The 12,500-nt window shown below is 49.2% G+C and overlaps 2 protein-coding genes across 2 annotated transcripts in view; both read right to left on the bottom strand.

The window, feature by feature from the left end:
- LOC115184930 (E3 ubiquitin-protein ligase RNF216) overlaps nucleotides 1–2,594 on the bottom strand; it is a gene marked incomplete at its 3' end in the record, with an annotated part of 4,986 nt that extends 2,392 nt beyond the window's left edge. Inside the window, exons 1-2 of the mRNA XM_029745508.1 lie at nucleotides 2,437–2,594; nucleotides 2,164–2,269 (exon numbers count right to left, since the gene is read on the bottom strand). Coding sequence (XP_029601368.1) covers nucleotides 2,164–2,269; nucleotides 2,437–2,468 — 138 coding nt within the window. The remainder of the gene's footprint in view (nucleotides 1–2,163; nucleotides 2,270–2,436) is intronic.
- A 789-nt stretch (nucleotides 2,595–3,383) lies between these two features.
- On the bottom strand, nucleotides 3,384–7,712 carry LOC115184926 (mucin-5AC-like). Its single transcript, XM_029745502.1, has 4 exons — nucleotides 7,388–7,712; nucleotides 5,962–6,102; nucleotides 5,603–5,739; nucleotides 3,384–4,896 (listed from the first exon to the last, which is right to left on the bottom strand). The coding sequence occupies exons 2-4, from the start codon at nucleotides 6,026–6,028 to the stop codon at nucleotides 3,502–3,504; spliced, it is 1,599 nt and encodes a 532-aa protein (XP_029601362.1). The 5' UTR covers nucleotides 6,029–6,102; nucleotides 7,388–7,712; the 3' UTR covers nucleotides 3,384–3,501.
- Between the last annotated feature and the right edge of the window lie 4,788 nt (nucleotides 7,713–12,500).

Raw genomic sequence — 12,500 nt, 5'->3', positions numbered from 1 at the left:
CAACTCCATTCAGATAAAACAGCCTCCATTAACTCCATTCAGATAAACACAGCCTCCAACCCATTCAGATAAAAACACCTCCAACCCATTCAGATAAAACAGCCTCCAACCCCATTCAGATAAAACAGCCTCCACCCCATTTCAGATAAAAACAGCCTCCAAACCCCATTCAGATAAAACAGCCTCCAACCCCATTCAGATAAAACCGCCTCCAACCCCATTCAGATAAACAGCCTCCAACCCATTCAGATAAAACAGCCTCCAACCCCATTCAGATAAAACAGCCTCCAACCCCATTCAGATAAAACAGCCTCCAACCCCATTCAGATAAAACAGCCTCCAACCCCATTCAGATAAAACAGCCTCCAACCCCATTCAGATAAAACAGCCTCCAACCCCATTCAGATAAAACAGCCTCCAACCCCATTCAGATAAAACAGCCTCCAACCCCATTCAGATAAAACAGCCTCCAACCCCATTCAGATAAAACAGCCTCCAACCCCATTCAGATAAAACAGCCTCCAACCCCATTCAGATAAAACAGCCTCCAACCCCATTCAGATAAAACAGCCTCCAACCCCATTCAGATAAAACAGCCTCCAACCCCATTCAGATAAAACAGCCTCCAACCCCATTCAGATAAAACAGCCTCCAACCCCATTCAGATAAAACAGCCTCCAACCCCCATTCAGATAAAACAGCCTCCAACTCCATTCAGATAAAACAGCCTCCAACCCCATTCAGATAAAACAGCCTCCAACCCCATTCAGATAAAACAGCCTCCAACCCCATTCAGATAAAACAGCCTCCAACCCCATTCAGATAAAACAGCCTCCAACTCCATTCAGATAAAACAGCCTCCAACTCCATTCAGATAAAACAGCCTCCAACCCCATTCAGATAAAACAGCCTCCAACTCCATTCAGATAACTCTCCCTAATGTGATTCCATGTCCCTCCACTGTAGTTCTGCTGATCGTCCAACATAAACAACAAGCTACAGGCCAGTTTAATAAAAATGCACCTTATTTAAAAACTACATTCAAAAAGTTTAGCCTTCTATTGAATTTAGATTTGAAATGTCATGGGATATTTCACTGTATGTAACAATGTTATATTGGTATTTTAATTACATTTATTAAAAGCCTTTTCATTGCTAAAATTGGCCTATAATTTGTTCTAAAAAAAAGGAATACTCATAGCCTCCCAAAGTGGCCCAGTGGTCTAAGACACTTCCTGGTTCCAGTCCAGGCTCTGTCTCAGTGGTCTAAGACACTGCCTGGTTCCAGTCCTGGTTCTAGTCCTGGTTCCAGTCCAGGCTCTGTCTCAGTGGTCTAAGACACTGCCTGGTTCCAGTCCTGGTTCTAGTCCTGGTTCCAGTCCAGGCTCTGTCTCAGTGGTCTAAGACACTGCATGGCAGCGCTAACTGTGTTACTACAGATCCTGGTCCCAGTCCTGGTTCCAGTCCAGGCTCTGTCTCAGTGGTCTAAGACACTGCATGGCAGCGCTAGCTGTGTTGCTACAGATCCTGGTTCCAGTCCAGGCTCTGTCTCAGTGGTGTAAGACACTGCCTGGTTCCAGTCCTGGTTCTAGTCCTGGTTCCAGTCCAGGCTCCGTCTCAGTGGTCTAAGACACTGCATGGCAGCGCTAGCTGTGTTACTAGAGATCCTGGTTCTAGTCCAGGCTCTGTCTCAGTGGTCTAAGACACTGCATGGCAGCGCTAGCTGTGTTGCTACAGATCCTGGTTCCAGTCCAGGCTCTGTCGCAGCCGGGCCGCGACCGGGAGACACACGGGGCACAATTGGCCCAGCGTCGTCCGGCTGAGGGGAGGGTTTGGCAAGAAGGGATGTTCTCTAGCGACTCCTGTGGCGGGCAGGGCGCAATGCACGCTGACGTGGTCGCCAGGCTTCCTGTTTCCTGTTCACCTGTTTCCTTCCGGGTTTAAGCGAGCATTGCGTCCTTTAGTTGGGTTGTGTTTCGGGAAGGACACACGGCTCTCGACCTTCGCCTCTCCCGAGTCCGTACGGGAGTTGCAGCGATGGGACAAGACTGTAACTACCAATATGAATACTCACAAAGTATTGTAATATTAAATGTCTGTTGGGATATTGAATAACCGAGGCCCCATCCCTAGTCAACACACAGGGTTAACGACACGTCCTACCTGTGAGTTGTCGTCGCAGGGTTCCAGTAGCATGCTGCTATGAGCTACGGAGGCTGAACTCTCTCTCCGAGGGAAGGCTGGGTTCTCCAGCAACATGTTACAGATACTGAACACACACACACACACACACACACAGAGAGAATAGTATATAGCAGGAGTTTTATAGTTTAGTCATTTAGCAGACACTCTTACCCAAAGCTACGTCACAGTCAGCTAACTCACTGCTTGTAAGAGATGGTCAGTGGTAGTCATGGGGGTAGTTGTAGTTCTAACACATTGAGGTCTTTCAGGTCAGTGGTAGTCATGGAGATAGTTGTAGTTCTTTCAGGTCAGTGGTAGTCATGGAGATAGTTGTAGTTCTTACACATTGAGATCTTTCAGGTCAGTGGTAGTCATGGAGATAGTTGTAGTTCTTTCAGGTCAGTGGTAGTCATGGAGATAGTTGTAGTTCTAACACATTGAGGTCTTTCAGGTCAGTGGTAGTCATGGAGATAGTTGTAGTTCTTTCAGGTCAGTGGTAGTCATGGAGATAGTTGTAGTTCTTACAGGTCAGTGGTAGTCATGGAGATAGTTGTAGTTCTTACACATTGAGGTCTTTCAGGTCATTGGTCTGGATGAGTTCTGCTACATAGTTCTCCTGGACATCAGGAAACAGATCCAACTAGAGAGGAGAGGAGAGGGGAGGTGAGGAGGGGAGGGGAGGGGAGGGGAGGGGAGAGGAGGGGAGGGGAGGGGAGGGGAGGGGAGGGGAGAGGAGGGGAGAGGAGAGGGGAGAGGAGGGGAGAGGAGGGGAGGGGAGGGGAGAGGTTATAGACATACTAGATGTAACTATTCATTAGAAGTATCACTAGAGAAGCGGTGTGTTGTGTCTGGTACTGCTCACCACTCCTCTGACCAAGACTCTGACGTGGGGCTGCAGCTGAGGTCTCTCTGGTCCCTGGATTTCCTGTTGAACTGAGGGACCTGCCCTCTCCTCCGCTGCCCTGGGGACGACAGGGGCGACAGGGGCAACGGGGACTACGGGGTTAGGGTTTAGGGGAACAGCAAGAGCTGGGACGGCGAGGGGAGGTTGAGTAACTACCACCTGAGGCCCCAGGGACAGCAGCGGGGCTCCTGGCTGGGGGTTGAGGTCCCCGAGAGTCTGGTTGCCCAGGGTGATGCGATGTCCTGTCTCCGCGGGGCCCAGACGCTCGGGGGCCGCTGCTATCAGCACAGCGGGGGCCGGGACGCCGCAGGGGCCCCCAGGCCACCGTTGGGGAGCAGGCACGGGCTGGGGAGCGACCTGGGGAACAGGTTGGGGACGAAGGGTTCTGGGTTGTTGCATCTGGAAAGCGCGGGTCAGGAGGAGAGCCTGGGGATCCGGGGGCGGCCGGGGCGGAGGCTGGTTGAGGGGTCCAGGGTGGAGCTGCTGTAAGGGGGGCCGGGGCGGAGGCTGGTTGAGGGGTCCAGGGTGGAGCTGCTGTAGGGGCGGCCGGGGCGGAGGCTGGTTGAGGGGTCCAGGGTGGAGCTGCTGTAGGGCGGCCGGGGCGGAGGCTGGTTGAGGGGTCCAGGGTGGAGCTGCTGTAGGGGGGATCGGGGCTGGGCATGGGGCTGAGGAGTTGCAGGGGGCTGGACGTGAGGGAGCAAAATTAACTTGACCTCCTGCAGGACAGGCCTGGTGACGGGTTGGGGTCTGGTCTGGGTTGAGGTTGAGGTGGACGGGGCGGAGGTGTCTCTGTACTGTGAGGTGGATGGGGCGGAGGTGTCTCTGTACTGTGAGGTGGATGGGGCGGAGGTGTCTCTGTACTGTGAGGTGGATGGGGCGGAGGCGTCTCTGTCTCTGTACTGTGAGGTGGATGGGGCGGAGGCGTCTCTGTCTCTGTACTGTGAGGTGGATGGGGCGGAGGTGTCTCTGTCCTGTGAGGTGGATGGGGCGGAGGTGTCTCTGTCTCTGTACTGTGAGGTGGAAGGGGCGGAGGTGTCTCTGTCCTGTGAGGTGGATGGGGCGGAGGTGTCTCTGTCTCTGTACTGTGAGGTGGACGGGGCGGAGGTGTCTCTGTACTGTGAGGTGGACGGGGCGGAGGTGTCTCTGTCTCTGTACTGTGAGGTGGACGGGGCGGAGGTGTCTCTGTACTGTGAGGTGGATGGGGCGGAGGTGTCTCTGTCTCTATACTGTGAGGTGGATGGGGCGGAGGTGTCTCTGTCTCTGTACTGTGAGGTGGATGGGGCGGAGGTGTCTCTGTACTGTGAGGTGGATGGGGCGGAGGTGTCTCTGTACTGTGAGGTGGATGGGGCGGAGGTGTCTCTGTACTGTGAGGTGGATGGGGCGGAGGTGTCTCTGTACTGTGAGGTGGATGGGGCGGAGGTGTCTCTGTACTGTGAGGTGGATGGGGCGGAGGTGTCTCTGTACTGTGAGGTGGATGGGGCGGAGGTGTCTCTGTACTGTGAGGTGGATGGGGCGGAGGTGTCTCTGTACTGTGAGGTGGATGGGGCGGAGGTGTCTCTGTACTGTGAGGTGGATGTGGCGGAGGTGTCTCTGAACTGTGAGGTGGATGGGGCGGAGGCGTCTCTGTCTCTGTACTGTGAGGTGGATGGGGCGGAGGTGTCTCTGTCTCTGTACTGTGACCTCGATGGAAGGGGTGCGGTCTGATGACCCTCAACCTCTTTTAGCTCTATGATTGGTCCATCGCCTTCAGAGGCCACACCCCACAGTGCTGCTGGACGAATCACACGTCGCCGTGCCGGATTCAGGGGCTGCAGAGAGAGAGGAGGGGAGAGAAAAAGAGAGGAGTGGAGAGAGAGATAGACGGAGGGGAGAGAGAGGAGAGAGAGAGGAGGGGAGCGAGAGAGAGAGGAGGGGAGCGAAGGAGAGAGAGAGAGAGAGAGAGAGAGAGAGAGAGAGAGAAAGGAGCGAGAGAGAGAGAGAGCGAGAGAGAGACAGAGACAGACAGAGAGAGAGAGAGAGGACGGGTGGTTAGGACAGACACACAGTTAGAGAGTCTACAGACCAGACATGGGTCACCTAATCAGCTCCAAACCTGTCCCAAGTCTGGGGTTAGAGGTCAAGGTAGGGATGGTAACCATTAACCGGTCAGCCGCTGAACACAGAGACCGGTAGGATGGTCACCTGTCAGACAGCGAGACAGAGACCGGTAGGATGCTAGTATGCTGTCATCATCGTCACCATCTAGCTGGTCAGCCACCAGAACAGGGTGAGAAGTCAGGGGTTAAAAGGTTAAAGGTTACCTCTAGTATGCTGACATCATCACCTGGCTGGTCAGACACCAGGACAGGGTGAGAGGTTAAAGGTTACCCCTAGTATGCTGACATCATCATCTGGCTGGTCAGACACCAGGACAGGGTGAGAGGTCAGGGGTTAAAGGTTACCTCTAGTATGCTGACATCATCATCTGGCTGGTCAGACACCAGGACAGGGTGAGAGGTCAGGGTTAAAGGTTACCTCTAGTATGCTGACGTCATCATCGTCGTCGTCAGGTTTGTCAGAAACCAGGACAGGGTCGTTGGGGTCCAGAGCGACCGGCTCTTCGTCAGAGTCATCTGATATGGTGATGAAGTTCCTCCTACGCACTCGAAGACCTACACACACACATTACACACATTACACACACACACACACATTACACACACACACAATACAGAGACCCACACACACACAGAGACCCACACACACACAGAGACCCACACACACACAGAGACCCACACACACACACACACACACACACACACACACACACAGAGTTAACGGTAGCCTGTGTGTGCTCTTGCCTAGGCTTCAGAAACCCCTGCTTGTGCTGTTACCTTGGCTACGGTGGATGTTGAAGCTGACCAGGTGGATCACGTCGTCGTCGTCGGTTCTGTCCGCCATAGTCAATCACACTGCCCCGAGTGACACGCTGCTCGCAGACACACACTGACCGACGACACTCGACACCATCCCCCCTACACACACACACACACACACACACACACACACACACACACACACACAAGGGTTAATAGCTTATACTGCACTGATAGACAAGACCCATTATATACCCCAAATACACACGGCAGAGATGTCAAGGTGCAGGCAAAGTGTATGTGGGGTCAAGAAAAGGACTCACTGACTAGAGAAACGGTTAATTCGACGGCTACTGCAGTCAACTCCAAGCCAAACAGTAACTCAGCGGATGGGGGTCTGAACTTGGCCTGTCCTTAGCTAGCTAGGGGGGGTCTGAACTTGGCCTGTCCTTAGCTAGCTAGGGGGTGGTCGGATGGGGGTCTGAACTTGGCCTGTCCTTAGCTAGCTAGGGGGTGGTCGGATGGGGGTCTGAACTTGGCCTGTCCTTAGCTAGCTAGGGGGTGGTCGGATGGGGGTCTGAACTTGGCCTGTCCTTAGCTAGCTAGGGGGTGGTCGGATGGGGGTCTGAACTTGGCCTGTCCTTAGCTAGCTAGGGGGTGGTCGGATGGGGGTCTAAACTTGGCCTGTCCTTAGCTAGCTAGGGGGTGGTCGGATGGGGGTCTGAACTTGGCCTGTCCTTAGCTAGCTAGGGGGTGGTCGGATGGGGGTCTGAACTTGGCCTGTCCTTAGCTAGCTAGGGGGTGGTCGGATGGGGGTCTGAACTTGGCCTGTCCTTAGCTAGCAAGTCATTTGTTTTGGGGGGGTCGACAAAAGTTTGAATTCAATTCAAAAAACTTTTTTGTAGCCAACTTAGGTAGCTAGCTAATGAGTTGACGATAGTATGAAAATGAGGAATGTAGTTAGTTAACGTTAGATAACTGTGTTTGAATGACTAACATTACTAACTATTAAGTTAGCCTGATACTTGGACAACTCCAGCTAACTAGCGTTAGCTAGCTAGCTAACTAGCAAAACAAGTTTAACAGGGAAAGTTGTCAGTCTCGAGTTAGAAGTTTATCAAAAAAAGGTGTTAGCGACCCCAACTAGTTAACTACATCAACTTTAACTAACTAACGTTACTAGGTAAGTTAGTTAACATTCATGTAGCCCCACATACGTATATTTGATTGCAGCCGTAACGTTACAGAGACAGCTAACGTTAGCTTAGCTAACTAACTACTGTACTTGTTAGAGGTACTTACTAACGTTAGTCAACAATATAGTACTGTACTAGCTAACGTTAGCAAACAGAAGTAATGTTAAAGAAACAAAAAAAAATCATGTCAGTTAATAAAATAAGACAACAACAACATGTTCTATATGCTGTTGAAGTTGTCACTTTACCTGAGAGTTCACTGGCGGAGTTGGCTGTGATTTATCATGTTTGTTTACACTTTCGGTTCAGTTGTATCTGTTTGGGCTAACCTAGCTTGCTAACGAGAGACAAACACCCGCTTATACTTCAAATTAGCTACTTATCCAGTTAGATAATCTAATAAGCTAGCTATGTAATAAGTAACAACGCTATAGGTCGTTAAATCTCACAAATCTCGGATGTTATTGAATGTCCCAAACAAAAACAAAACAAAAAAAAAAATCACACTTAGCTCTAATTCAAAATATTTGGCTAACAACGAACATAACCGGAAATCGAAACAACCTACCAAAAACAAGACTGGCTACGTCACATACGTCACACAGACGTCAGCGCAGCAATCTGGGGGATGTAGTTCTATCAGATCATTTGTAGTTTAGTCAATTATTAAAGATATTGGCCGTGTTCGAGAACATCAAAACCGTAATATAATGTAATATATAATATAATATAATGTAATATATAATATAATATACTGTAATATAATATATAATATAATATAATGTAATATATCCATGGGTGAATTGTGACTGACTGATCTACAAAAAATTAAGACAGTAGTTATTTTAAAATGCAAAGGTGATTTGTTGATCAGTCAACCGCCTGCACTGTCAGCCGCAATGTCGAAACAAGCCCAATAGGGAGCGTTGCTGAAGCATGCCAGCAGTGCCAAGGGTAGGTAAATTACATATCATCTAACCACATAATGGGCGCGTTCGAGAGGATCAAAATCCGGAAATGTATCATGAGTAAATTGTGACTGACTGATTGACTGATCTACAAATAATAATGAGTGTTATTTATGATTCAAGGTGATTTGTAGATCAGTCAGTAGGGACTATGGTGGTCTGCTTGAAACATGTAGGAATTACAGACTGGGTCAGGGAGAGGTTGAAAATGTCAGTGAATACACCTGCCAGTTGGTCAGCGCATGCTCTGAGTACACGTCCTGGTAATCCGTCTGGCCCTGCAGCCATCTGAATGTTGACCTGTTTAAAGGTCTTGCTCAGATCGGTTACGGAGAGCGTGATCACACCGTCGTCCGGAACAGCTGGTGCTCTCATGCATGCTTCAGTGTTGCTTGCCTCGAAGCGAGCATAAAAGGAATTTAGCCTGTCTGGTAGGCTCACGTCACTGGGCAGCTCGCGGCTGGGTTTCCCTTTGTGTAATAATTAACAACGCTATAGGACGTTAAATCTCACAACTCGGATGTTATTGAATGTCCCTGCAATCGTTTTGATGCTCTTGAAAACAAACCATATTTTATAGCAATCTGGTAGCCGGCTCTAATACACCGGCTCTGATGCTCTTCGGATGTGGCAGGGCTTGCAAACTATTACGGACTACAAAGGGAAACCCAGTCGCGAGCTGCCCAGTGACGCGAGCCTACCAAACAGGCTAAATACCTTTTATGCTCGCTTCGAGGCAAGCAACACTGAAGCATGCATGAGAGCACCAGCTGTTCCGGACGACGGTGTGATCATGCTCTCCGTAGCCGATCTGAGCAATACCTTTAAACAGGTCAACATTCAGATGGCTGCAGGGCCAGACGGATTATAGGATGTGTACTCAGAGCATACGCTGACCAACTGGCAGGTGTCTTCACTGACATTTTCAACATCTCCCTGACCCAGTCTGTAATACCAACATGTTTCAAGCAGACCACCATAGTCCCTGTGCCCAAGAACACTAAGGTAACCTGCCTAAATGACTACCGACCCGTAGCACTCACGTCTGTAGCCATGAAATGCTTTGAAAGGCTGGTCATGGCTCACATCAACACCATTATCCCAGAAACCCTAGACCCACTCCAATTCGCATACCGCCCCAACACATCCACAGATGATGCAATCTCTATTGCCACTCCACACTGGCCTTTCCCACCTGGAAAAAAGGAACACCTATGTGAGAATGCTGTTCATTGAACACAGTTCAGCGTTCAACACCACAGTGCCCATGAAGCTCATCACTAAGCTAAGGATCCTGGGTAGTAACTTTAATAACTCTACCTACATGTACATACTACCTCGACTAACCGCTGCCCCCGCACATTGACTCTGTACCGGTACCCCCCTGTATATAGCCTCCACATTGACTCTGTACCGGTACCCCCCTGTATATAGCCTCCACATTGACTCTGTACTGGTACCCCTGTATATAGCCTCCACATTGACTCTGTACCGGTACCCCCTGTATATAGCCTCCACATTGACTCAGTACCGGTACCCCCCTGTATATAGCCTCCACATTGACTCTGTACCGGTACCCCCTGTATATAGCCTCCACATTGACTCTGTACCGGTACCCCCTGTATATAGCCTCCACATTGACTCTGTACGGTACCCCCTGTATATAGCCTCCACATTGACTCTGTACCGGTACCCCCTGTATATAGCCTCCACATTGACTCTGTACCGTAATACCCTGTATATAGCCTCCACATTGACTCTGTACCGTAATACCCTGTATATAGCCTCCACATTGACTCTGTACCGGTACCCCCCTGTATATAGCCTCCACATTGACTCTGTACCGGTACCCCCTGTATATAGCCTCCACATTGACTCTGTACCGGTACCCCCTGTATATAGCCTCCACATTGGCTCTGTACCGGTACCCTCCTGTATATAGCCTCCACATTGACTCTGTACCGTAACACCCTGTATATAGCCTCCACATTGACTCTGTACCGTAACACCCTGTATATAGCCTCTCTATTGTTATTTCCCTGCTCCTCTTTAATTACTTGTTACTTTTATTTCTTATTCTTATCCGTATTTGATTAAACTGCATTGTTGGTTAGGGGCTCATAAGTAAGAATTTCACTGTAAGGTCTCCAGTATTGACTTTTCCCAGTGAACTTTGACCTACTGTTGAAATCCGTATCTAAACAGCTCAGTGTGATACACAATAGCATTCAGCTAGTCAAAACTAACATTCTGTTATAGTGCAGTCAGTGTCAACACAAACAAAGTAGAACAAAACAGAATGTGTCTATTATAACAAACATTTCCAGGGTTGAAAAAACATCTAAACATGTTTTAACCAGTACGGCTCACAATGGTGGCATTGGGCTAATTTACTGACACAATAACTAGGTTTTGAAGCATGAATTAAACGTTTTTTGGGTGAATTACTACCTTTTGCAGACATGCAATAGAGTTGTGATGTCCCATTTAAAAACAGTTGTGACAATAACAGTTTAGAGAATGTTAAGACTGTTTGAAAAAAACAATTAGCCAAAGCGATTGAGAAACTGTAATATAGACAGTATCAACAGTGGTCCTAGAACAGAGCTCTGTGGCACCCCCTTCTGGACAGTATTAACAGTGGTCCTAGAACAGAGCCCTGTGGCGCCCCCTTCTGGACAGTATTAACAGTGGTCCGAGAACAGAGCTCTGTGGCGCCCCCTTCTGGACAGTATTAACAGTGGTTCTAGAACAGAGCTCTGTGGCGCCCCCTTCTGGACAGTATTAACAGTGGTCCGAGAACAGAGCTCTGTGGCGCCCCCTTCTGGACAGTATTAACAGTGGTCCTAGAACAGAGCTCTGTGGCACCCCCTTCTGGACAGTATTAACAGTGGTCCTAGAACAGAGCCCTGTGGCACCCCCTTCTGGACAGTATTAACAGTGGTCCTAGAACAGAGCCCTGTGGCACCCCCTTCTGGACAGTATTAACAGTGGTCCTAGAACAGAGCCCTGTGGCACCCCCTTCTGGACAGTATTAACAGTGGTCCTAGAACAGAGCTCTGTGGCACCCCCTTCTGGACAGTATTAACAGTGGTCCTAGAACAGAGTTCTGTGGCGCCCCCTTCTGGACAGTATTAACAGTGGTCCTAGAACAGAGCTCTGTGGCACCCCCTTCTGGACAGTATTAACAGTGGTCCTAGAACAGAGCTCTGTGGCGCCCCCTTCTGGACAGTATTAACAGTGGTTCGAGAACAGAGCCCTGTGGCACCCCCTTCTGGACAGTATTAACAGTGGTCCTAGAACAGAGCCCTGTGGCACCCCCTTCTGGACAGTATCAACAGTGGTCCTAGAACAGAGCCCTGTGGCACCCCCTTCTGGACAGTATCAACAGTGGTCCTAGAACAGAGCCCTGTGGCACCCCCTTCTGGACAGTATTAACAGTGGTCCTAGAACAGAGCTCTGTGGCGCCCCCTTCTGGACAGTATTAACAGTGGTCCTAGAACAGAGCTCTGTGGCGCCCCCTTCTGGACAGTATTAACAGTGGTCCTAGAACAGAGCTCTGTGGCGCCCCCTTCTGGACAGTATTAACAGTGGTCCTAGAACAGAGCCCTGTGGCACCCCCTTCTGGACAGTATTAACAGTGGTCCTAGAACAGAGCCCTGTGGCACCCCCTTCTGGACAGTATTAACAGTGGTCCTAGAACAGAGCCCTGTGGCACCCCCTTCTGGACAGTATTAACAGTGGTCCTAGAACAGAGCTCTGTGGCGCCCCCTTCTGGACAGTTAACATATCAGATGACTTGCATCAAACTGGACACACAGTTGTATCTGCCAGGTAACTTTTGAACTATGAGACTGACTTGATCAGATCATTCCATGTTGACAAGTCTTTGCAACGCGAATACAAATCGTGTATTGTGAAATAGTGATGTAGCTAGCTAGCTAGCTATGTTTATTTTTATTTGTAGCGACAGTATGTATTGAAAACATGTTTCCAATATGCAATGATTTTTTTTCTTCATATTGTAACTTTGAATTGTCAACAAAAATAGAACAAATAATATATTTGTATTTTGCCATCCCCTGACCCGGAAAGGGATCATGATTCATATTACCAGAGAAGAAGAGGTGTAAAACTATACATCTTTGATATGGCTTCCATTTTAGTCATTTAGCAGACACTCTAATCCAGAGAGCAACTTCAAAACAACAGTAAAAAAAAGATTTCAAAATGGTCAAATAAGTGCCATTAAAAAAAAACGTTTTTTAATTTTTTTTTTTAAAGTAAGTATTTATTTCCAGGCCGATTGTCTTCTGTTCAATGTGAGATGGAGGGAAGACAGTGGGACTCCTGCTGTGCTACAATCCCATCAGACTCAACACAATACATCTCT

Source organism: Salmo trutta, unplaced genomic scaffold, assembly GCF_901001165.1.
Source record: "Salmo trutta unplaced genomic scaffold, fSalTru1.1, whole genome shotgun sequence".
NCBI lineage: Eukaryota > Metazoa > Chordata > Actinopteri > Salmoniformes > Salmonidae > Salmo > Salmo trutta.
Note: the sequence above shows the minus strand (reverse complement) of the source record. Positions and strands in the feature narration are given on the sequence as shown.